Source organism: Strongylocentrotus purpuratus, unplaced genomic scaffold, assembly GCF_000002235.5.
Source record: "Strongylocentrotus purpuratus isolate Spur 01 unplaced genomic scaffold, Spur_5.0 spur5_scaffold_2, whole genome shotgun sequence".
NCBI lineage: Eukaryota > Metazoa > Echinodermata > Echinoidea > Camarodonta > Strongylocentrotidae > Strongylocentrotus > Strongylocentrotus purpuratus.
In genome coordinates this window covers 31,270,210-31,295,050 of record NW_022145605.1, presented here as the reverse complement: position 1 = coordinate 31,295,050, position 24,841 = coordinate 31,270,210, and the positions used below count along the sequence as shown (strand labels likewise).

At 35.5% G+C, this 24,841-nt stretch overlaps 1 protein-coding gene across 1 annotated transcript; it reads right to left on the bottom strand.

The window, feature by feature from the left end:
• Positions 1-981: 981 nt before the first annotated feature.
• LOC105439978 lies at positions 982-14,530 on the bottom strand. The gene is made up of 4 exons (XM_030992200.1): positions 14,472-14,530; positions 2,575-2,632; positions 1,726-1,959; positions 982-1,487 (listed from the first exon to the last, which is right to left on the bottom strand). The coding sequence occupies exons 1-4, from the start codon at positions 14,481-14,483 to the stop codon at positions 1,417-1,419; spliced, it is 375 nt and encodes a 124-aa protein (XP_030848060.1). The 5' UTR covers positions 14,484-14,530; the 3' UTR covers positions 982-1,416.
• Between the last annotated feature and the right edge of the window lie 10,311 nt (positions 14,531-24,841).

The window sequence follows — 24,841 nt, the reverse complement described above, 5'->3', positions numbered from 1 at the left end:
TCTCTCTGTTGTCCATACCATCTCCCCTTCTCTTCCTACCTGTCTCCTCTTCCTTTTTTTCTTTAACGACCCTCTCCTATCGCTTCGTTGTCTTTTCTCTAGTTTTGTCCCATCTCATTGCATGCTTCAATCCTCTCTTCCAAATCATTCTGCCATATTGGCCTGATCGTAGCACAACTAAAGTCTTGACGATTAAAAAGTATATATTCACGACAATTCTTTCCTTTGGTTAGAATTTTATTTAACAAGAATTAGTATGCCCTCATATTAGTCAGAGACTTTAGTTTACCAGTTTGCTGTTATTAACAAGTTATTAAAATAAAACCAAATCAAGAAAGAACAAAATTAGTATGTTCATCAAAATAAAAAACAATAATATCTGCCATCAACTTATAATACAAATAGTACCTATTCAGAACAGGACACTAGCCTGTATAAAGCATGTTGTAAGTACGCAAATCTAATTTGTATAAAGAACAAACTAAAGTCAACACAGATTGTAAATTAGCCAGAAAAGAATTTGAAATTAACTGTAATAGATTGCGATTAGTATTAAAGTATTAGATCATAAATAGACCCCAGATATATATCAAAGATTGGTGAACCATAGAACGATTAATATCGAAAATCCTAATTTGGGTCTGAGAAAATGAAATGATCCGAAATACTAAATAATCTACACACACAAAAAAAATATTGATGTAAGTAAATTCAAGTTTTAAATACCATCATAGATGCCTATTATAAATGTAAGATAAGGAAGAATAAGTTTATCATTTTAGTTTGCTAGGAGCTGTTTATCACTTTGTTTTATATTACATTAGAATTAAGAATTTAGAATTTTATTGACTCTTTGACCCCCTCTCGGGGTACGGGAGTACAAACAAACATTAAAGTATAAAAAGCAATGCATACAATTCTTATACATTATACATAGAAAATGACACATAGGTACAAACGATAATAGGTATTATAGGGGATGAAAGTACTAACGTGAACAATGTAACCAACTAGTAAATACAATATATACATACAATGTAGATAGTAATAATTGATAATAGAATGTATAAGTATAATGCAGTCTATTTACAAGCTAAAGAGTAAACAAAGAAGGCTATAGCAACACAGGTGTTAATATACCAATCACGGATGATGAAGGCTTAGCTTGAATTAAATTAAAAACACTATTATGAAACTTTAATATCTATTTTGATGAGGGCAGTCCTAAGGGCATTACATTATGTAGGCATCTAATCATCTCAAAATGGCGGAATTAATAGGCCTACATTATTGTTTAATTATAAATACGTAAAATTAAATAAAAATGAATAACAATAAATTAAACTTCGTATAACTACTAGGTGAAGAAGAATGATCTCTAATCTTCTTCAAAGACGATATTTGGCGATGGCTTTCTTAGTCTGTTTCACTAGACTCAACGGATGATTCAGCAGAGGCAGAGACAGAGGAAGAACGCCTAAAACGAGCTGTATGGGGTGATAAAAACACATAAATAATGAGATACTGTAATCTATTTTACGACTCACAACATGTACGATGAATAAAATCAATCCGGCAGATTGTTTGATGAAGTGACATATAAGCAAAAAGTTTTCGACATTTTTTCCCCGCGACAATTATTGCTCCTAGATGAATCGAATTCATAAAGAAAGTATACCACTCCCCCTCCCCAATAAAAATAGTTACTTCAGTGATGTTCCTTACCTGAAGCAGGACACGAGACAACTCGGATGCAAACGCTCTCCAAGATCTCACAAGCATCGGCAAAGTTCGTTTCACCTTCCTCTTCCAAACACACCTGATTATTATCGGCTGACTTCATCAAAGCCTGCTCATCAGCAGTCACTAGCCCGGGAAGTTTTTCTTCACAGTCGTTCATCACTGTTCTGTATCTATCACAGAGGGCTTGAAACTCCGAAGTGCGATCGGTGGTTTGGGCTATAATTAGGAGAAAGTGATGTGAATTTAGCGATCACAATGACACTTCAAGCAAAATAAAATATTGTTTATAACCTGATCTCCAATACTACCTCTTTTGAATTAATTTTTGTTTTAGTTCCATGTACAACGACTGAATATTCGATTGAGATTAAATATACAGTCACAAATTATATGAAATGTTTGCAAATCATCCCTCAATCATGTCAATTCATGGACATGATATTTGAATCGCACTACCCCCCCCCCCCCCCCACAAAAACCATAAATAAATAATTTTAAAAAATCGTTAATCATTAACATGAATAGCAATACCAATTTAATCGTTTGAATTCATATCAAAAGTAACTTGGTGTCACCTTACATATTCACTGTGAGACGGAATATTTGATGAAATATGACTTCTGTCATAACCATGGAAAATTATTGCACTCCATCCTCAAAAAAATATTTGTTTTTGAAATATTGAAATGTATTATTTCCATGTAGAATACATTTCACACTTTCCCATGAATGACGTTTGTACGCGAAGAGGCCTAAGTAGTATTATTTATTTCATCTTCGTTCTAAACTCATAATAAATCATGATAACATTTTAATAATAAGCGTTCCTACCTTTGATTTCCAGTGTAACAAATGCAATGAGGCACAGGCAAAGGGACAGGGTTTTTACCTGGAAATAAAGAAAGAGCCGCGTCAAAATCAATGATTGTTCTCGGATACATTCCGGGAGTATTTATCACTGCAACAAAGCGGTATAGAATTAAACAAAAAAGTTCAATGTAATCCACAGAGAATGTATTGCTTGCATAAAGATTTTTTTTCAAATAGGAAAAAAAGGTAAACATCAGAACCTCCAAAACAATTTCGAAGTTTGCCGACAGATTTTACATATAATTTGCATCTCCGTTTACACAAGGAAACCTCATCAGCATCAATGCTGTTCGTCCTGAGGTGCCTGCAATCATCATTACCCGAACAACTATCCCTGGGTAGAGAGTGGCAAATGTGGATTAATGTCTTACCAGAGGACGTTAGTATCTGGCTGGGATTCGAACCCTTAACCCTAGGATTGAGAGTTAAGTGAATGAACTATACCATGACACCATTGTAACAAAACTAAACGTAACAAATTGTTTTAATACTATGTCACATTCCATCTCTTAAATAAGAATGCCCTTCTCGAATTGAGATATATACTAGTTAGGTGGTCTGTTATCAACAGACCACCTATTGTTTTCGTCAGAATTTTCTTTCTTTATTAGGTGGTCTGTCGTTCGACAGATCACCTATTGTTTTTGTTCAAATTTTCTTTCTTTATTTATTATTATTTATTTTTATTTCTTCCCGTTTTTTGTGGTCCGGATAACTCAAGTTTGGTTTAATTAATTTCATTAAATTTCGGCACAGTTATAGGTCATTGTCATAAGACATGACAGGAACATTTTCAAGGTCATTAGGTTATCGTGACGTCATCCAGGCGCCATTTTGTGAAATCACGTTATCCATCATATCTTCATGATGCATCAGCAAAGGTCATTCATATTTATATCACATATACTTTAGGTCAAGGGTCAACAGGTCATGTCATCAAAGGTCACACAAAGGTCATGACGCGCGCGTACGCGTGCGTCAAAATTTTAAAAAGCTCAAAATCACTAAACTACTAAAGTAGAGTACGAATCAGGTCATTTTAAGCATTTCAAAATTTTCCGTCCGTACGTGTCCCCGCGCGCGTTGTGCGCGCTCACAGCGCGCGGAAAAGGTCAAATTCAAAAATGTTTACATGATTTGGATTCCTCTTAACGTAATTGACAATTTACATTAATTTCTGTCACTCTTCATATTTCATAACGCCGTGAGCGTGCGTCAAAGTTCAAAATCCGCGCGTACTGCTATGGGCAATATAATGCAAATTTGATAAAAAACATGCCATTTTAAAAATCGAAATAGCTCTTCAGATAGTCCGTTGACCCCCAATTTTTATATCATGGTTGGAAAAAGCATGAGTTGGAGATATGATTTCATACCACCCTGACTCGTACAAAGTGAAATAAAGTCATCATATTGGCATCTAAACTCAAAAAAATGTATTTTGTTGATGACGTCATTTTTGTCTTTGTTTAATTGAGATTATCTCACTTATTAGTGATCAATTTTCGCTCAGATTTTGATATGTTATAGCTGAGATAATTCTCTATCAGAAATTTGCTATTTTGTTGTCATTTAGATGACGTCATCATAGTTAAATATTCGATTAAAGGCGACAATGCATAATTTGTGATATTTGCGTGTTATGTCTATGGGAGGTCACTTTTTTCAAAACATGAATCTGCATGACAAGGTGTTTTGACCAGTATCTCGGTTGTTATTCAACAGTTTTCTCCCAAATTTTAGTATGTTGTAGCTGAGACTATTTGCTATCTCAATATTTCCTCATTTTTTTTAATCAGTTGTCAGGATCATGCTAATGCTCATCATCATTAACATTATCGTTTTTATCGTCATATAACATTATCATTATCATCATCATCATCACCTTTACTATCATGATCATCACCATGTTCATCATGATCATCATTGTTTACATGTCTATATAACTTCTCCCATTCTCAAATCTATCATAGGACTTAGACAGACCACCTTATTCGTCTTCGTGACGAATTAAATTCTAGTTAGGTGGTCTGTCGTTTTCGACAGATCACCTATTGTTTTCGTCAGAATTTTCTTTCTTTATTTATTTATTTATTATTATTATTATTTATTTTTATTTCTTCCCGTTTTTTGTTTATCGGTTAACTCAAGATCGGTTGTTTTAATTTCTTTCAATTTTGACACAGTCATAGGTCATTGTCATGAGACGTGACAGGAACATTTTCAAGGTCATCAGGTTATCGTGACGTCATCCAGGCGCCATTTTGTGAAATCACGTTATCCATCATATCTTCGTGATGCATAAGCAAAGGTCATTCATATTCATATCACATATACTTCAGGTCAAGGGTCAACAGGTCATGTCATCAAAGGTCACATAAAGGTCACGACGCGCGCGTACGCGTGCGTCAAAATATTAAAATGCTCAAAATCACTTAACTATCAAAGGAGAGTACGAATCAGGTCATTTTAAGCATTTCAACATTTTCCGTCCGTAAGTGTCCCCGCGCGCGTTGCGCGCGCTCACAACGCGCGGAAAAGGTCAAATTCATTTGTTTTACATGATTTATATTCCTCTTACCGTAAATGACAATTTACATTAATTTCAGTCACTCTTGACCTTTCATAAGGCCGTGAGCGCGCGTCAAAGTTCAAAATCCGCGCGTGCTGCTATGGGCACTATAATGCAAATTTGATCAAAAACATCCCATTTTAAAAATCAAAATAGCTCTTCAGATAGTCAATTGACCCCAACTTTTATATCATGGTTGGAAAAAACATGAGTTGGAGATATGATTTCATGTGTCATTTGACCCTCAATTAACTCATGACGCCATCATAATGGCCTCCGAACTCAAAATTTCAATTTGCATATTATGACGTCAACATATTTTTATAAAATTGATTGTATCTCTGTAAATATTAATTCATTTTCTTTCAAATTTTGATATGTTCTACCTGAGAATATTGTTTACAAATGCAGTCTCCACGATATTTCATTTTGACAAGGGCATCATGGCGTATTTTTTGCGATTAAAGCAGGCATGTCAATTTTTCACATTTTGCGTGTATTCTCTATGAGACATGACTTTTTCTCAAAACTGGATTCTACATTCTCGTCTTTCGCGAGCAATATCTCCATCGTTTTATCTTTGTTTATGCTGAGCTTTGAGTATGATGTAGCTGAGAGAATGAGCTATCACGAGTGTGCCCTTTATTTTTCGATCAGATGCCGGGATCATGCTCATATTTCACTTATAAAGTGGGATTTGTGAATTCTATTTTCCGTTTACGTGTAATCTCTATGGGAAATGTTTTGGCATATCGGTAACGCACTTGACTTCCGACCTCGAGGTCCCTGGTTCGAGTCCGGGAGTCTCCAACAATTTTTTTCTTTTCTTTTTTTTTTTCTTTTTTGACTTTTCAATGATCATAAAATTGAAAACAGACCACCTAATTCGTCCCCATGACGAATTAAATTTCTAGTATTTTAATTGAATTTGTACAAAAACACAATTCAATTAAAATAAATTTGTGACCACTCTTTTGTGTGCACGATTACTCAAAATTGAACCGTCCAATTTCTTTCAAATTTAACACAGTCATAGGTCATCATCTTAAGACGTGACAGGAACATTTCCAAGTTCATCAACATATCGTGACGTCATCCAGGCGCCATTTTGTGAAGTGCTCTGAGAATCAATTCATGATCATATCTTCATAACCGAAAATCTTTTTTCATTCATATTTAACACGATTAAGGACAATATCCGTCCGGTCAACTTAAGGTCAATAAACGCGCGCGTACGCGTCCGTCCGCGCGTCGGTGCGCGCAAAAATAAAAAATGCTCAAAATCACTTTTTGATCAAATTAGAGCACGTTTCAGGCCATTTCAAGCATTTTGAAAATTTTGCGTGCGCACACCTTTCCGCGCGCAAAAATTTGCGCGCGCGTTTTTGTTCGTAATGGTTGAACGCAACCTAGAATCACTATTTTTTGTCTATCATAGTATTGCCCATTTTTTCCCGAACAATTTGATACCATGTTTATCTCTTTATGACCTTTAATAACGAAATGAGCGTCCTTTCAAGGTAAATGTCTGTGCGTGCGAGCTCTTGTAATACATAGCATATATGGTCAAAAACATGCCTATACGAAATACATAGCTCTTTAGGATGCAAGTTGACCCCACAATTTTGTGCGTGTCAAACTCGTGAGAAATAATCGAGCCAGTTGTAAATAACATCGCGCACCAGCTGCTGGTGACAATGACAATGTATATTACGCTTATAACAAAATGCGCACCATGTGCGAACTCTATTGTGACGTCACAATCAGACCCTTGGCACACTGTATGCAGTGTATCGAACATTCGTCAAGCACTGGATGCACAGTGCTTGTTTGACGATGTTTTTGCAACTTCTAATGCTAGGAAATCCTGTGGAGTGTAGGCTACATAATTTATAAGATAGTAATTTATAAGATAGTAAGAGTTTCTTGTTTGCTCTAGAAATGTGATGTGGTTAATATCAGTAATATTTACTGCCTTATTCAGGGCAATAAGACTTGCCATATATCATCCTCACCTTCGGTTCGGGCGATATACGTCGTATTGCCCAGAAGGCAGTCAATATAACTTAATTATGCATCTTCATGATAATTGCTCAATATTTCGTTGATCAGTTCAGCTCATCAGTTTAGTTCAGTTCATCAGTTCATCCGTTTAGCTCATCAATTCAGTTTATTTTACATCAGTTCAATTTATCAGTTCATCAGTTTATCAGTACTTCATTCATCAATTCATATCTTAATACATCATTTTACATTAACATAATTTCATGGGGTAATTGAATTGAAGATGAACATGATCATAAGAATTGAAGACAGACCACCTAATTCGTCCCCATGACGAATTAAATTTCTAGTATTTTAATTGAATTTGTACAAAAACACAATTCAATTAAAATAAATTTGTGACCTCTTTTTTGTGTGCACGATTATTCAAAATTGAACCGTCCAATTTCTTTCAAATTTGACACAGTCATAGGTCATTATCATAAGACGTGACAGGAACATTTTAAAGTTCATCAACATATCGTGACGTCATTCAGGCGCCATTTTGTGAAGTGCTCTGAGAATCAACTCATGATCATATCTTCATAACCGTAAATAATTTCTCATTCATATTTATAACGATTAAGGTCAATATCCGTCCGGTCAACTTAAGGTCAAAAAACGCGCGCGTACGCGTCCGTCCGCGCGTCGGTGCGCGCAAAAATGAAAAATGCTCATATTCACTTTTTGATCAAATTAGAGTACGTTTTAGGCTATTTCAAGCATTTCGAAAATTTCGAAAATTTTCGCAAGCATAAATTTGTGCGCACGTTTGTGTTCGTAATGGTCGTACGCAACCGAGAATCGCCTTTTTTTTTGTCTATCATAGTATTGCCCAATTTATTCCGAACAATTTGATACCATGTTTATCTCTTTATGACCATTAATAACGAAATGAGCGTCCGTTCAAGGTAAAGTCCGTTCGAACCCTCAATTAACTCATGACGTCATCATGATTGCCTCCGTTCAAGGTAAATGTCCGTGCGTGCGAGCTCTTGTAATACATAGCATATATGGGCAAAAACATGCCTATACAAAATCCATTGTAGCTCTTCAGAATGGATAGATACTCCCAATTCTTTTTCATATTTGGATAGATTATGAGTCGGAGATATGATTTCATGTCTCATTTGACACTCAATTAAATCATGACGTCATCATAATGGCCTCCGAACTCATAATTTCAATTTGCATATTATGACGTCAGCATATTTTTGGAAAATTGATTGTATCTCTGTAAATATTGATCAATTTTCATCCAAATTTTGATATGTTCTAGTAGAGACAAATCTCTACAAATAAAGTCACGACGTATTTTTCATTTTGAAAATGGCATCATGGCGTATTTTTGTGATTAAAGGAGGCATGTCAATTTTCACATTTTGCGTGTATTCTCTACGGGACATGACTTTTTCTCAAAACTGGATTCTACATTGTTGTCTTTCGCGATCAACATCTCCGTCGTTTTATCTTCGTTTACGCTGAGCTTTGATAATGTTGTAGCTGAGACAATGAGCTATAATAAGTGTGCCATTTTTTTCGATCAGATGCCGGTATCATGCTCATATTTCACTTACAAAGTGGGATTTGAGAATTGTATTTTCCGTTTCCGTGTAACTTCATGAGAAATATTTTGGTATATCGGTAACGCACTTGACTTCCGACCTCGAGGTCCCTGGATCGAGTCCGGGCGTCTCCAACAATTTTTTTTCATCAATTTGTTTACTTTTTGACGTGTCAATGATCATGAAAATTGAAGACAGACCACCTAATTCGTCCCCATGACGAATTAAATTTCTAGTATTTTAATTGAATTTGTACAAAAACACAATTCAATTAAAATAAATTTGTGACCACTCTTTTGTGTGCACGATTACTCAAAATTGAACCGTCCAATTTCTTTCAAATTTAACACAGTCATTGGTCATCATCTTAAGACGTGACAGGAACATTTTCAAGTTCATCAATATATCGTGACGTCATCCAGGTGCCATTTTGTGAAGTGCTCTGAGAATCAACTCATGATCATATCTTCATAACCGTAAATCCTTTCTCATTCATATTTATAACAATTATGGTCAATATACATCCGGTCAACTTAAGGTCAATAAACGCGCGCGTACGCGTCCGTCCGCGCGTCGGTGCGCGCAAAAATAAAAAATGCTCATAATCACTTTTTGATCAAATTAGAGTACGTTTTAGGCCATTTCAAGCATTTCGAGATTTTTGCGTGGGCACACCTTTGCGCGCGCATAAATTTGCGCGCGCGTTTGTGTTCGTAATGGTCTTACGCAACCCAGAATCGCCTTTTTTGTCTATCATAGTATTGCCCATTTTATTCCGAACAATTTGATACCATGTTTATCTCTTTATGACCATTAATAACGAAATGAGCGTCAGTTTAAGGTAAACGTCTGTGCGTGCGAGCTCTTGTAATACATAGCATATATGGGCAAAAACATGCCTATACGAAATACATTATTAACTGTATAGAAAAAAATATTATGGCTCGATCTGAAAAGTCAACGGCAAAATACGTGTGAAACTAGTGAGCAATAATTGACCCAGTTGTACATTTCATCGCGCACCAGCTGCTGGTGACAATGACAATGTATATTACGTGTATAACAAAATGCGCACTATGCCCGAACTCCATTGTGACGTAACAATCACACCCTAGGCAAACTGATTGCAGTGTATCGAAAATTCGTCAGCATATTTTTGGAAAATTGATTGTATTTCTGTAAATGTTGATTAATATTCTTCCAAATTTTGATATGTTTTAGCTGAGACAATTTTCAACAAATGTCGTTGCCACGATTTTTCATTTTGACAAAAGCATCACGGCGTATTTTTGCGATTAAAGGAGGCATGTCAATTTTTCACATTTTGCGTGTATTCTCTATGGGACATGACTTTTTCTAAAATCTGGATTCTACATTCCTCTCTTTTGCGAGCAATATATCGACATTATTTCTGCTTGGATTATGTTGATTTTCGAGTATGTTGTAGCTGAGACTATATGTTATCTAAATCACCCCCACATTCTTCCAATAGGATTCGAGGATCACGCTCATGATCATCATCATTGTCTTAATGATGATGATTCTTGTCTCTCGCGAGCAATATCTCCGTCGTTTTATTTTCGTTTACGCTGAGCTTTGAGTATGTTGTAGCTGAGACAATGAGCTATCACAAGTGTGCCATTTATTTCTCGATCAGATGCCGGGATCATGCTCATATTTCACTTACAAAGTGGGATTTGAGAAATCAATCTTTCTTTTACGTGTACTCTCTATGGGAAATGTTTTAGTCTACCGGTAATGCACTTGACTTCCGACCTCGAGGTCCCTGGTTCGAGTCTGGGCGTCTCCAACAATTTTTTTCTTCACTTTTTTTTGGACCTTTTACTGTACCATCTCCTTTGAATATTAAAACACGTACAATCGCAAATAATGTAATAAACAACCATATTTACTTTATTATTACCCTATTATCACTTGATCCATTACTTTTTGCGAGCAATATCGCCGTTATTTCAGCTTGATTTTTGTTGATTTTTAAGTATGTTGTAGCTGAGACTATATGCTATATAAATATCCCCTCACTTTTTTTGCAATCAGATGTCAAGATCACGCTCATGATCATCATCATCATCATTTTCATTATCGTCATCATGACAATCATGATCATGATCAAGTAGTTAATTTCTCAATACTTTGTGTCATATTCATTAGGCCTACTTATTTTGATATTTTTTCCCATTAAATTTAATCACGATCATCAACAATCATTATAATTTCTAAATATTTCGTTCATCAGTTTAGCTCATCAGTTTAGTTCAGTTCATAAGTTTATCCGTTTAGCTCATGAATTCAGTTCATTTCACATCAGTTTAATCTATCAGTTCATCAGTTCATCAGTACTTCATGAAGACAGACCACCTAATTCGTCCCCATGACGAATTAAATTTCTAGTTCTTTATTTATTTTTATTTATTCCGTACACTTTTTTTGTGTATACGTTTACTCGAACTCGACCTGGTCAATTTCCTTCAAATTTCTGCTAGTCATCAGGCCCTATGATATGAAGTTCCCGAAACCTTTTTCAAGTTCATGGGGTCATCGTGACGTCATCCAGGCGCCATTTTGTAAAAATCAGGTCATTATCATATCTCAATAACGAGTAATCAAAAATAAACCATATTTAGTATACATCAACTTCCGGTCAAAGGTCAACTAAAAATGTCAACAAAATCCGTGCGCGCACCTCGACGCGCACGTACGCCCGCTTAAAATTTTTAAAATGCTCCAATTCGTCCCAAATTTTGTTTGCACACGTTTCAGGTCATTTTAAGCATTTCAAAATTTTCCGTCCGTAAGTGTCCCCGCGCGCGTTGCGCGCGCTCACAGCGCGCGTAAAAAGTCAAATTTAATTTTTTTTACATGATTTAGATTCCTCTTACCGTAAATGACAATTTACATTAATTTCAGTCACTCTTGACCTTTCATAAGGCCGTGAGCGCGCGTCAAAGTTCAAAATCCGCGCGTGCTGCTATGGGCAATATAATGCAAATTTGATCAAAAACATGCCATTTTAAAAATCAAAATAGCTCTTCAGATAGTCCATTGACCCCCAATTTTTATATCATGGTTGGAAAAAGCATGAGTTGGAGATATGAATTCATGTCTCATTTGATCCTCAATTAACTCATGACGTCATCATAATGGCCTCCGAACTCAAAATTTCAATTTGCATATTATGACGTCAGCAGATTTCTGGAAAATAGACTGTATCTCTGTCAATATTGATCAATTTTCTTTCAAATTTTGATATGATCTAGCTGAGACAATTGTCTACAAATGCAGTCACCACGATTTTTCATTTTGACAAAGGCATCATGGCGTATTTTTGCGATTAAAGGAGGCATGTCAATTTTTCACATTTTGCGTGTATTCTCTATGGGACATGACTTTTTCTCAAAACTGGATTCTACATCCTGTCTTTTGCGAGCAATATCTCCGTCGTTTTAGCTTTGTTTACGCTGAACTTTGAGTATGTTGTAGCTGAGACAATAAGCTATCACAAGTGTGCCCTTTATTTTTCGATCAGATGCCGGGATCATGCTCATATTTCAATTACAAAGTGGGATTTGTGCATTCCATTTTCCGTTTACGTGTAATCTCTATGGGAAATGTTTTGGTATATCGGTAACGCACTTGACTTCCGACCTCGAGGTCCCTGGTTCGAGTCCGGGCGTCTCCAACAATTTTTTTTTCTTCACTTTTTTTTCTTTTTGACCATTCACTCTACCATCTCCTTTGAATATTAAAACACGTACAATCGCAAATAATGTAATAAACAACCATATTTACTTTATTATTACCCTATTATCACTAGATCCATTACTTTTTGCGTGTAATCCTTATGGGAGATGACTTTTTCTCAAATCTGGATTCTACATTCTTGTCTTTTGCGCGCAATATCGCCGTCATTTCGGCTTGATTTTTGTTGATTTTTGAGTATGTTGTAGCTGAGACTATATACTATCTAAATGTTCTCTCATTTTTTTCAGTCTGATGTCATCGTGGTCTGTTGATGATAATCATCAACATCATCATGATCATCATCATCATCATCGTCATCCCCATTACTATCAAGATCATCATCATCATCATGATCATCATTGTTTACATGTCTATATAAACTTCTCCCTTTCTCAATATAGTAAATATTATAATACATCATAAGACTTGAAGACAGACCACCTAATTCGTCCCCATGACGAATTAAATTTCTAGTTATTATTTATTTTTATTTCTTCCCGTTTTTTGTTTATCGGTTAACTCAAGATCGGTTGTGTTAATTTCTTTCAATTTTGACACAGTCATAGGTCATTGTCATGAGACGTGACAGGAACATTTTCAAGGTCATCAGATTATCGTGACGTCATCCAGGCGCCATTTTGTGAAATCACGATATCCATCATATCTTCGTGATCCATAAGCAAAGGTCATTCATATTCATATCACATATACTTCAGGTTAAGGGTCATCAAGTCATGTCATCAAAGGTCACATAAAGGTCATGACGCGCACGTACGCGCGCGTCAAAATTTAAAAATGCTCAAAATCACTTAACTATTAAAGGAGAGTACGAATCAGGTCATTTTAAGCATTTCAAAATTTTCCGTCCGTAAGTGTCACCGCGCGCGTTGCGCGCGCTCATAACGCGCGGAAATGGTCAAATTCAAATTGTTTACATGATTTAGATTCCTCTTACCGTAAATGACAATTTACATTAATTTCAGTCACTCTTGACCTTTCATAAGGCCGTGAGCGCGCGTCAAAGTTCAAAATCTGCGCGTGCTGCTATGGGCAATATAATGCAAATTTGATCAAAAACATCCCATTTTAAAAATCAAAATAGCTCTTCAGATAGTCAATTGACCCCAATTTTATATCATGGTTAGAAAAAGCATGAGTTGGAGATATGATTTCATGTCTCATTTGACCCTCAATTAACTCATGACGTCATCATAATGGCCTCCGAACTCAAAATTTCAATTTGCATATTATGACGTCAGCATATTTTTGTAAAATTGATTGTATCTCTGTAAATATTGATTAATTTTCTTCCAAATTTTGATATGTTCTACCTGAGAATATTGTCTACAAATACAGTCACCACGATATTTCATTTTGACAAGGGCATCATGGCGTATTTTTGCGATTAAAGCAGGCATGTCAATTTTTCACATTTTGCGTGTATTCTCTATGAGACATGACTTTTTCTCAAAACTGGATTCTACATTCTCGTCTTTCGCGAGCAATATCTCCATCGTTTTATCTTTGTTTATGCTGAGCTTTGAGTATGATGTAGCTGAGAGAATAAGCTATCACAAGTGTGACCTTTATTTTTCGATCAGATGCCGGGATCATGCTCATATTTCACTTATAAAGTGGGATTTGTGAATTCTATTTTCCGTTTACGTGTAATCTTTATGGGAAATGTTTTGGCATATCGGTAACGCACTTGACTTCCGACCTCGAGGTCCCTGGTTCGAGTCCGGGAGTCTCCAACAATTTTTTTTTCTTCTTTTTTGACTTTTCAATGTTCATAAAATTGAAAACAGACCACCTAATTCGTCCCCATGACGAATTAAATTTCTAGTTTGATATTGATAATGAAGCTAATATCAGAAACGAGATACGTTAGGTCTGTAACGGAAAATTGTACTTACTACTGAAGCCATGTTAGAAGGTTCGTTGACTCGAATGCTTTGAATCTAGTGAAGTATCGAAGAATAATGAGTGAATGATGAAACAAATCATTTAACCTCCTTTTATAGGATCTAAAAAAATAACATTTGTGATGAGAGCGGGTCAATTCATGCAAATTGAGACAAACTTTTTTATGAAAACAATTTACCTTTGGTTAATTTAACTGTAATCTCGTTGTTCATTATCAACTAATTTAAGCTGTCATTTTGTATTTCATTAGTAAACAGTTAAACTGTCATTTCAAAATTCAAATCACCGATTAACCATGAAGCAATGACAGCTGAAGGATATAAGGCGATGATAATAACCATATCTAGCTATTGACGTCCATAATGAATAATTAAGGATTTTCTATAAACACAAGAATCGCTTGATTGGCACGGTAATTGCTTCACCGATTTCGTCAACACTGTTATATTATGACGTTGGCTGATAAGTTATACGTAATAGCTATCACTGAAGGTGAAATGATATTGAATACATGTAATTAACTGTTGTACATAGCAACCAAGGTTTTTGTAAGGGAAAAATATCAACCTAAATGAAACATATTATGATATTGATAATAAAATTAATGGAAATTAAAAACATAGTAATATGATGATTATAGTAAAAATATTGATATCGATAAAATGATATCAACAATATTACTAAAATGTTAATAATAATATCAACAGTAATACCAATGATAATTATGATATTTATTATGAAGATAATATATGGTGTAATGGGGGGGGGGGGGTGGACAGTCGGTCGTACTACGTTGATGAAATGCAATCGGAACAACAGTCCAGCAGGGGAAGTAAGAGTGATTTTTTTTGTAATTATTCCAATGACCTTTTAAAGGATACAAATAAGTTGTTTATTTGCTGATATTAATTAAGAATAAAACTACTATCTCTTTTTGAAGCATTTATCATCATGAATTGGTTATTGTCGGGAGTAAAATAGTACATAATGTAATAACAAGAACATTTGGGGTTTGGGGGTTTACTGTTAAACCTGTAAGTCTGTACCCTCAGCCATGCCTTGAACCATAATGCATGACCCTGCAGAAGAATTTTTCCTGTTGGGGGCCGGGGGAAAATGCAATGAATTTTTGAAAAATTATTGCATTTTTTTCGTTTTGGGGGATTTGTGGAAGGGGCCGCGTACCCTAGCAAACACTGCGTACAGTCATGATTCAGGGGCTAAGCAATGGCCTCGTTACTGTGAGGCCCCAGGATAAAAATCGTGTCGATTAGCTATATACTAGTGCCCTTTTGTGAGGCATTAATCCTCATTACTGTCAATTATGACTTAAGGACGTAGGTCCCTTAGCTGATTAGCATAGTAGCACACATATGATTAAGCAGTCATGCAAAACAAACACTCGCAAATTAGTATTCAATAAAATCTGAGAATGTATGCCATTATCTAGATCTATTAGAAATAAATAATTTTTACAAATCCTTCCCTAAACTGGGGTAAAAATAAATATTCCACCATTATGACCAACAGTGTACGTACCCGCTGGCGGACGGTGCTAGCTGCCTATTGACACCAACAGAATACGGCTCTTACGCAGATGGCATGTTCCGAATGCCCGGACAACGCCGATTATGTGCCGAAGTAATGCCAATCGCAGTTCGGCTCTAAGATTCGGCTGCTGTTTCCGCCCACTTTCGTGACGTCGCGATCGTCAGCGATCAGCTGGCTTGGCGAAGGCAGGCCAGGCCGCGCGTACTTTGATTGACAGCTGTATGCAAATTAGAAGTCGATCTTCGGAACCAAGATGGCGATGACTAGAGCAGCAATAACTACACTGGCGGGAACGTGCCACTTTAACTGTCACGTCCAATTAAATCTATTTACGATATTTTTGAACAAAATGCTTGCTCAAAGGTTCGTTCAATTAAGCGTAGACGTCATTTTTGGTGGAGACTGTTATTCAAACTATACTTCAGTCATTCAATATAGAGTTTCGAGCATGGGAATTTACCTTATTTTTCATCCAAATTCATTCTGTCTAGTGCGTGTGCCAATATTCGTTCAAATACGACGGTAATTGTCGAAAGGTGAACTCGGGCATTCGAGCTCACGAATGGGCAGTCAATTTCGTAACATGTTCATTCAAATTAAGATTAAGATGTTGTTTATATAGGCCCTATCATTTTTCTAATTTCTGAAAATTAAATAATGTAGATTAATTTTGTTTCATTGTCGATATCAGATGCACTTTCGACAAGGCAGGCTTAAGGAAGACTTTTATATGTTTTGATTTCCCGTTTTTCTTCACTTCTTATACTGTAATAACTACGTTAGATCAATTGCCTCAAAATTCTCCTCCCCCTAATTAAAAACAAAAAAAACTAACCTTTTGGGGGGCAAGAATTGACGTTGTGCTCATGGTGGGCGTCATTCGAGGATGGACATTTATCTCGATTTTTTCACGGGGTGCACGGCAAAGTATCAGTCGTGTATACATGTAGCAAGTTTTATGAGTTTATTGTTATCATGTTTATGCCACTTGATAAAGTCTGAGTGTGTTTTTTGTAATGAACTTATTAAAATAATAATGAAAAAACACTTTATCCAAGAGAAATAAAATGAATGAATCAATCGATACATAAATACAGCATAATATTTCCAAGACCAAAATCGTTATTATTACTTTCATGTTTTAATACTAAATTTATTTCAATAATTATCGGCTTTTGCTTGAAAACTGCCATCCCTGCCTTCTCTATTCTTCAACTTATAATTAAACTGATTAATTCCCATGTAAAACTTTACAATACAAACGTAACATTCGATTTCTGCATACATTGTCACATCCTCAGTTAACATACAACGTCTGTATAATATTGTTTTATTAAAGCTTGCCTCTCTTCTTAAATGGATATTGACCCCCCCCCCTCTCTCTCTCTCTCTCTCTCTCTCTCCCGCCCACTCTTTCTCTATTTATCTCCCTCTGTATGTTTGTCTCTCCCAACTCTCTATGTATGTCTGTATGTCTGTCTCTTTTTGTCTCTCTCTCTCTCTCTGTATCTGGTTGAACGACAGATGATCCGCGTAACACTGACCTCATCATAAATACAACGCTGGACCAACCCTACACCTTACCATAACCTTAACCCTAACCCTAAACCCAATAGCAACCTTAGCCACAAGTGACCCTATCTTTGAAGAAAAAAAGTCAGTGCAGTTTTTTTGTACTCATGTTTTTATTGGACGTCAAAAAACAGAAACATGCAGCACGAGGATAACAAATAACGATGTACTATTGTCGCCAGAGCGTGGGAGCGCATCCTCATCATTTCTCTCTCTTTCATGATACCACCTCTTCTCTCTCTCTCTCTCTCTCTTTTCTCTCTGTGTGCGTTTATTGGGTCTTGCCACTAGATATGTACATATCGTACCCCACTATCATACCCCACTATCGAACCCCACTATACGAAAGTGATTTGCGGGATGTCGCGTTTATTGTCTTGTGTCTGCGCAGCTGTTTTGACCCGGGATGCAGACAGTTTCTCGGAGGTCAACTACATACACATGTTTGTACACAACACATGGCGCGCGCTAGCCTCCGAACCGGAAATTAACCTGGGTGGTCCGATTTGTATGTGCGGTTCAAAACAGCTTTGCGTTTATCATCTCTCAGAAACGTGATTCTGGCTGTATGTCACATACAAAACACACCTTTTTGCGTCTTTAGATATGCCCATATCTAAAGACCTTTAAAAAAGGCTTTGCGTTCATCACCTTCTAAATTTGCCTGAAAGACGTTTGAGAAACCTGATTCTAGCCAAAAAGTTGGTCAATAAACGCAACCTCTATCTCTCTCACACTCGCTTTGTCTCTCTTTCTTTCTCTATCTCTCCCCTCTCTCCTGTTCTCTCTCTTTCTATCTCGCTCTCATCCTCCCCCTCTCTCTTTATTGTCCATACCATCTCCCCTTCTCTTCCTACCTGTCTCCTCTTCCTTTTTTTCTTTAACGACCCTCTCCTATCGCTTCGTTGTCTTTTCTCTAGTTTTGTCCCATCTCATGGCATGCTTCAATCCTCTCTTCCAAATCATTCTGCCATATCGGCCTGGTCGTAGCACAACTAAAGTCTTGACGATCAAAAAGTATATATTCACGACAGTTCTTTCCTTTGGTTAGAAATTTATTTAACAAGAATTAGTATGCCCTCATATTAGTCAAAGACTTTAGTTTAAAAGTTTGCTGTTATTAACAAGTTATTAAAATCAAACCAAATCAAGAAAGAACAAAATTAGTATGTTCATCAAAATAAAAAACAATAATATCTGCCATCAACTTATAATACAAATAATACCTATTCAGAACAGGACACTACTCTGTATAAAGCATGTTGTAAGTACGCAAATCTACTTTGTATAAAGAACAAACTAAAGTCAACACAGATTGTAAATTAGCCAGAAAAGTATTTGAAATTAACTGAAATAGATTACGATTAGTATTAAAGTATTAGATCATAAATAGATACCAGATATATATCAAAGATTGGTGAACCATAGAACGATTAATTCGAAACTCCTAATTTGGGTCTGAGAAAATGAAATGATCCTAAATACTAAATAATCTACAAAAAAAAAAAAAAATATTGATGTAAGTAAATTCAAGTTTTAAATGCCATCATAGATGCCTATTATAAATGTAAGATAAGAAAGAATAAGTTTATCATCTTAGTTTGCTAGGAGCTGTTTATCACTTTGTTTTATATTACATTAGAATTAAGAATTTAGAATTGTATTGACTCTTTGACCCCCTCTCGGGGTATGGGAGTACAAACAAACATTAAAGTATAAAAAGCAATGCATACAATTCTTATACATTATACATACTGTAGATAATGACACATAGGTACAAACGATAATAGGTATATAGGGGATGAAAGTACTAACGTGAACAATGTAACCAACTAGTAAATACAATATATACATACAATGTAGATAGTAACAATTGATAATAGAATGTATAATGCAGTCTATTTACTAGCTAAAGAGTAAACAAAGAAGGCTATAGCAACACAGATGTTAATATACCAATCACGGATGATGAAGGCTTAGCTTGAATTAAATTAAAAACACTATTATGAAACTTTAATATCTATTTTGATGAGGGCAGTCCTAAGGGCATTACATTATGTAGGCATCTAATCATCTCAAAATGGCGGAATTAATAGGCCTACATTATTGTTTAATTATAAATACGTAAAATTAAATAAAAATGAATAACAATAAATTAAACTTCATATAACTACTAGGTGCAGAAGAATGATCTCTAATCTTCTTCAAAGACGATATTTGGCGATGTCTTTCTCAGTCTGTTTCACTAGACTCAACGGATGATTCAGCAGAGGCAGAGACAGAGGAGGAACGCCTAAAACGAGCTGTATGGGGTGATAAAAACACATAAATTATGTGATATTATATACCTCACTTAAGTAATCCAGCAATCTGATTGGTCGAAATTGCATTCATAAACTTTAACTGTTCCCGAAAATTCCCGGTAACCATGGTTAAAAAACAGTTCAAAATCCCAATAACCATGGTTATTGGGAAAATAGGTCAGTCTCCATGGTTACTCCATAGGTTTACATGTTAAAAAATGGTCTGAGCGATCGAGGATACCGTACGTGTGCGAAGAATTGGTCGGTAATTTCAATACAATTGAATCTCGATCGATCTTACCGACAATTTTATCTTGCATTGTTGACATGAAGACGAAAATAAACTTCCAAAAACAAACAAAAAAAACATCTGCCGATAGATCTTGATCTAAATTCGTGCCAATATGCATTGCAAAAGTAAAAAAAAAGAAGGGCCTGTTTAATGGAGCAGCCGCGAAGCATCCACCACGCGAAGCCGTTTCAATCCATTTTAATGTATATATAAAAAAAAAAAAACTGCTATGAATGGCAACAGAGCGCGATAGCCGATCGGTTTAAGGCGCTGATTTTAGTTACATCACCTTTTGTACGCAAGAGTTCGAATCCCATCTTCGAAAACATTTTTTTTAATTTTTTTTTAATTTTTTTTTTTTTTTTTTTTCGGCATATAAAAGTATTAATGACTGCTTTAATATTCGAAAAATAGTTGTGTTTATACGCTCTCGGGAAGGTTACAATTGGGCTATCACCCTCGGCACGCCTCGGGTAATAGCACAATTCTAACCTTCCCTTGAGCGTATAAAAACAACTATTTCTCTCAAAGCAGTCATTAATACTATACTGTAATCTATTTTACGACTCACAACATGTACGATGAATAAAATCAATCCGGCAGATTGTTTGATGAAGTGACATATGAGCAAAAAGTTTTCGACATTTTTTCCCCGCGACAATTATTGCTCCTAGATGAATCGAATTCATAAAGAAAGTATACCACTCCCCCTCCCAAATAAAAATAGTTACTTCAGTGATGTTCCTTACCTGAAGCAGGACACGAGACAACTCGGATGCAAACGCTCTCCAAGATCTCACAAGCATCGGCAAAGTTCGTTTCACCTTCCTCTTCCAAACACACCTGATTATTATCGGCTGACTTCAGCAAAGCCTGCTCATCAGCAGTCACTAGCCCGGGAAGTTTTTCTTCACAGTCGTTCATCACTGTTCTGTATCTATCACAGAGGGCTTGAAACTCCGAAGTGTGATCGATGGTTTGGGCTAAGATTAGGAGAAAGTGATGTGAATTTAGCGATCACAATGAGACTTTAAGCAAAATAACATTATGTTTATAACCTGTTCTCCAATACTACCTCTTTTGAATCAATTTTTGTTTTAGTTCCATGTACAACGACTGAATATTCAATTGAGATTAAATATACAGTCACAAATTATATGAAATGTTTGCAAATCAACCCTCAATCATGTCAATTTATGGACATAATATTTGAATCGCACAACCGCCCCCCCCCCTCCCCCCCCCCCCCAAAAAAAATCGTTAATCATTAACATGAATACCATGAAATACCAATTTAATCGTTTGACTTCATATCAAAAGTAACTTGGTGTCACCTTATGTATTCACTGTGAGACGGAATATTTGATGAAATATGACTTCTGTCATAACCATGGAAAATTATCGCACTCCATCCTCAAAAGAATATTTGTTATATTGAAATGTATTATTTCCACGTAGAATACATTTCACACTTTCCCATGAATGACGTTTGTACGCGAAAAAGCCCAAGTGGTAGTATTCATTTCATCTTCGTTCTAAACTCATAATAAATCATGATAACATTTTAATAATAAGCGTTCCTACCTTTGATTTCCAGTGTAACAAATGCAATGAGGCACAGGCAAAGGGACAGAGTTTTTACCTGGAAATAAAGAAAGAGCCGCGTCAAAATCAATAGTTTGTCTCGGATACATTCCGGGAGTATTCAACACTGCAACAAAACAGTATAGAATTTTAGAAGAAATCGCAATGAAATACACAAAGATATATATTGCTTGTATAAAGATTCTATCTGATCAAATAGGGGGAAAAGGAAAAAACATCAAAACCTCCAAAACAATTTCGAAGTTTCCGACAGATATATAATTTTACACCTTCGTTTACGCAGGGAAACCTGATCAGCATCAATGCTGTTTTTCCTGAGATACCTGCAATCATCATTACCCCCCACCCCCTCCCCACACACACACACACACACACACACACACAACAACAATAACTCTTCCTGGGTGGAGTGTGGCTATTTGAATGTGAATTAACGTCTTGCCAAAGGGCGTTAGTGTCGGGCTGGGATTCGAACCCTTAACCCTAGGATTGAGAGTTAAGTGAATGAACAATACCTTGACACCATTGTAACAAAACTAAACATAACAAATTTACTATTTCACATCCCATCTCTTAAGTAAAATGCCCTTCTCGAATTGAGATATACTAGTTTGATATTGATAATGAAGCTAATATCAGAAACGAGATACGTTAGCTTTGTAAATGAAAGAAAATTGTACTTACTACTGAAGCCATTTTAAAAGGTACGTTGACTCGAATGCTTTGAATCTAGTGAAGTATCGAAGAATGATGAGTGAATGATGAAACAAATCATTTAACCTCCTTTTATAGGATCTAAAAAAATTAAATTTGGGATGAGAGCGGATCAATTCATGCAAATTGAGACAAACTTTTTTATGAAAACAATTTACCTTTGGTTAATTAAACTGTAATCTCCTATTCCATTATTAACTAATTTAAACTGTCATTTTGTATTTCATTAGTAAACAGCTAAACTGTCACCTCACAATCCAAACCACCGATTAATCACGAAGCAATGACAGCTGAAGGATATACAAAATAATAACCATATCCAGCTATTGAAATTCATAACGAATAATTAAGGCTGTTCTACAACACAAGAATCCCTATATTGGCACGGTAATTGCTTCACCGATTTCGTCAACACTGCCATATTACGACATTGTCTGATCAGTTATACGTAATAGCTATCATTGAAGGTGAAATGATATTGAGTACATACAACCAACGTTTTTTTAAGGAAAATATATCAACGTAAATGAGCATATGATATTGATGATACTTATAATTATAATAATAATAATAATAATAATAATCATAATAATAAAATGTATTATCATAACAAATAATGATAATGATAAAACAATATTAACAATATTACTAAAAATGAAGAAAAAAAATAAATAACAGCTGATAAATGATGATTTTGAGAATTATCATAATGAGCAGCAAAGCCTTGGCGGGGGGGGGGTGGGGGACACTCAGTTGTAAAATCAAGCAGGGAAATTAACAGTAAACATGTGTGATTACTTCCAATGATAGTTTAAAGGATATAAATACATGGTTTATTTAATGATGATAATTGAGAATAAAACTTTAAACTCTTTTGAAGCATTTATTATGACAAATTGTTTATTTTCGGGAGTAAAATAGTAAACGTAATGTGCAAACCAGAACATTTTGGGTTTTGGGGTATCATGTGAAACGTGTAAAGCTCTACCCACAGCTGTAACTGACGAAATAAGTGGGATAAAAAAAAAAGGAATTACAAATAATTCAAAAAAGAGGAATTAAAGATTCAAGTATGTTAAATTATCTTGTTCGTGTTATTCATAGAATAAACTGTAAATGGATTATTATCTTATACTTTAATTCCAGCAGCAACGGTATTGGTTTCCGTGAGTGCATTTGTTTTGCCAACCAATGATCCCTTTGACAGCTTGGCAGTGTTTTTACTTTACAGGTGATTATAACATCAATCGTGCCAAAACAAATGACAACTATTCCGTTTGGTGATTTTCCAAGTTTGTTTATTATCAACATCGTCCGCCATATTTCGATTAACTGTCACGTGCAATTAAATCTATTTACGATATTTTTGAACAAAATGTTCGCTCAAAGGTACGTTCAATTAAGTGCAGACGTCATTCAATATAGAGTCTTGTGCATGCGATTTTACCTTTTTATCATCCAAATTCATTCTGTCTAGTGCGTGTGCCAAGATTTGTTCAAATTCGGTAATTGTCAAAAGGTGAACTCGGGCATTCGAGTTCGCGTATTGGCAGTCCATTTCGCATAACATTAACGATTACGTTGGATGTTGATTTATAGGCCCCTGATGTTGTTTTTTCAATTCCCTGAAATTGAAATTATTTTAGATGTTTAACCCCCCCCCCCCCAAAAAAAAAAAAAAAAAAAAAAAAATCGAAACAAACGTATTTTTTTCGGTGGGAGGTGTGATGTTTCGCGCATGATGGTATCTCCATTAATCTACAGGATGCACGACAAAGGATCAATTGTTTAACCATCGTGTAGATATTTTTTCTACACATTAAGAATTATCTTGTAATCATTTCCACGTTGCTCAATAAAATCCATGTGTATCTTTTTTAATGAACTTTTTCAAAGAGCAATGAAAAATACTTTATTCAACAAAGTTTAGTCATACGCGTGATTCCCCGGTCCTAAACTCACACGCGCGCACCAATAAATATCCTTTAATTCTATGCTCATTTTCATACACATCTTAGAGTCTAAGAAAATTGAACGAATCCATACTATAGCCATTACATACTACGCTTGTTTTCTAAACATACTTAGGAATTTTTTTAAAGGGAGTCATTAGAACAAAATGGATTCATATGAATGAACGAAAAGCTTAAATGAATTCGAATGTACGAATGGCAGTATTACATGGTCATGTGGTCATGTCCGAGTCTTAAATTTTGAAAAGTTGTCATGTAAGTCATTTTTTGTATTGAAACGAAAGCTGTCCGGCACTAGATTATAGTGTCAGTACCGATTCAGTAAATTTGAAATTTCTTACGTAGCTTTC

Excerpts from the sequence above, each read along its gene's own strand:
- LOC105439978 (XM_030992200.1), bottom strand. Across the intron at positions 1,960-2,574 it reads TGTTACACTGGAAATCAAAG|CCCAAACCACCGATCGCACT; the intron begins GTAGGAACGCTT and ends TCCTAATTATAG. Across the intron at positions 1,488-1,725 it reads TGTCTCGTGTCCTGCTTCAG|CTCGTTTTAGGCGTTCTTCC; the intron begins GTAAGGAACATC and ends CACCCCATACAG.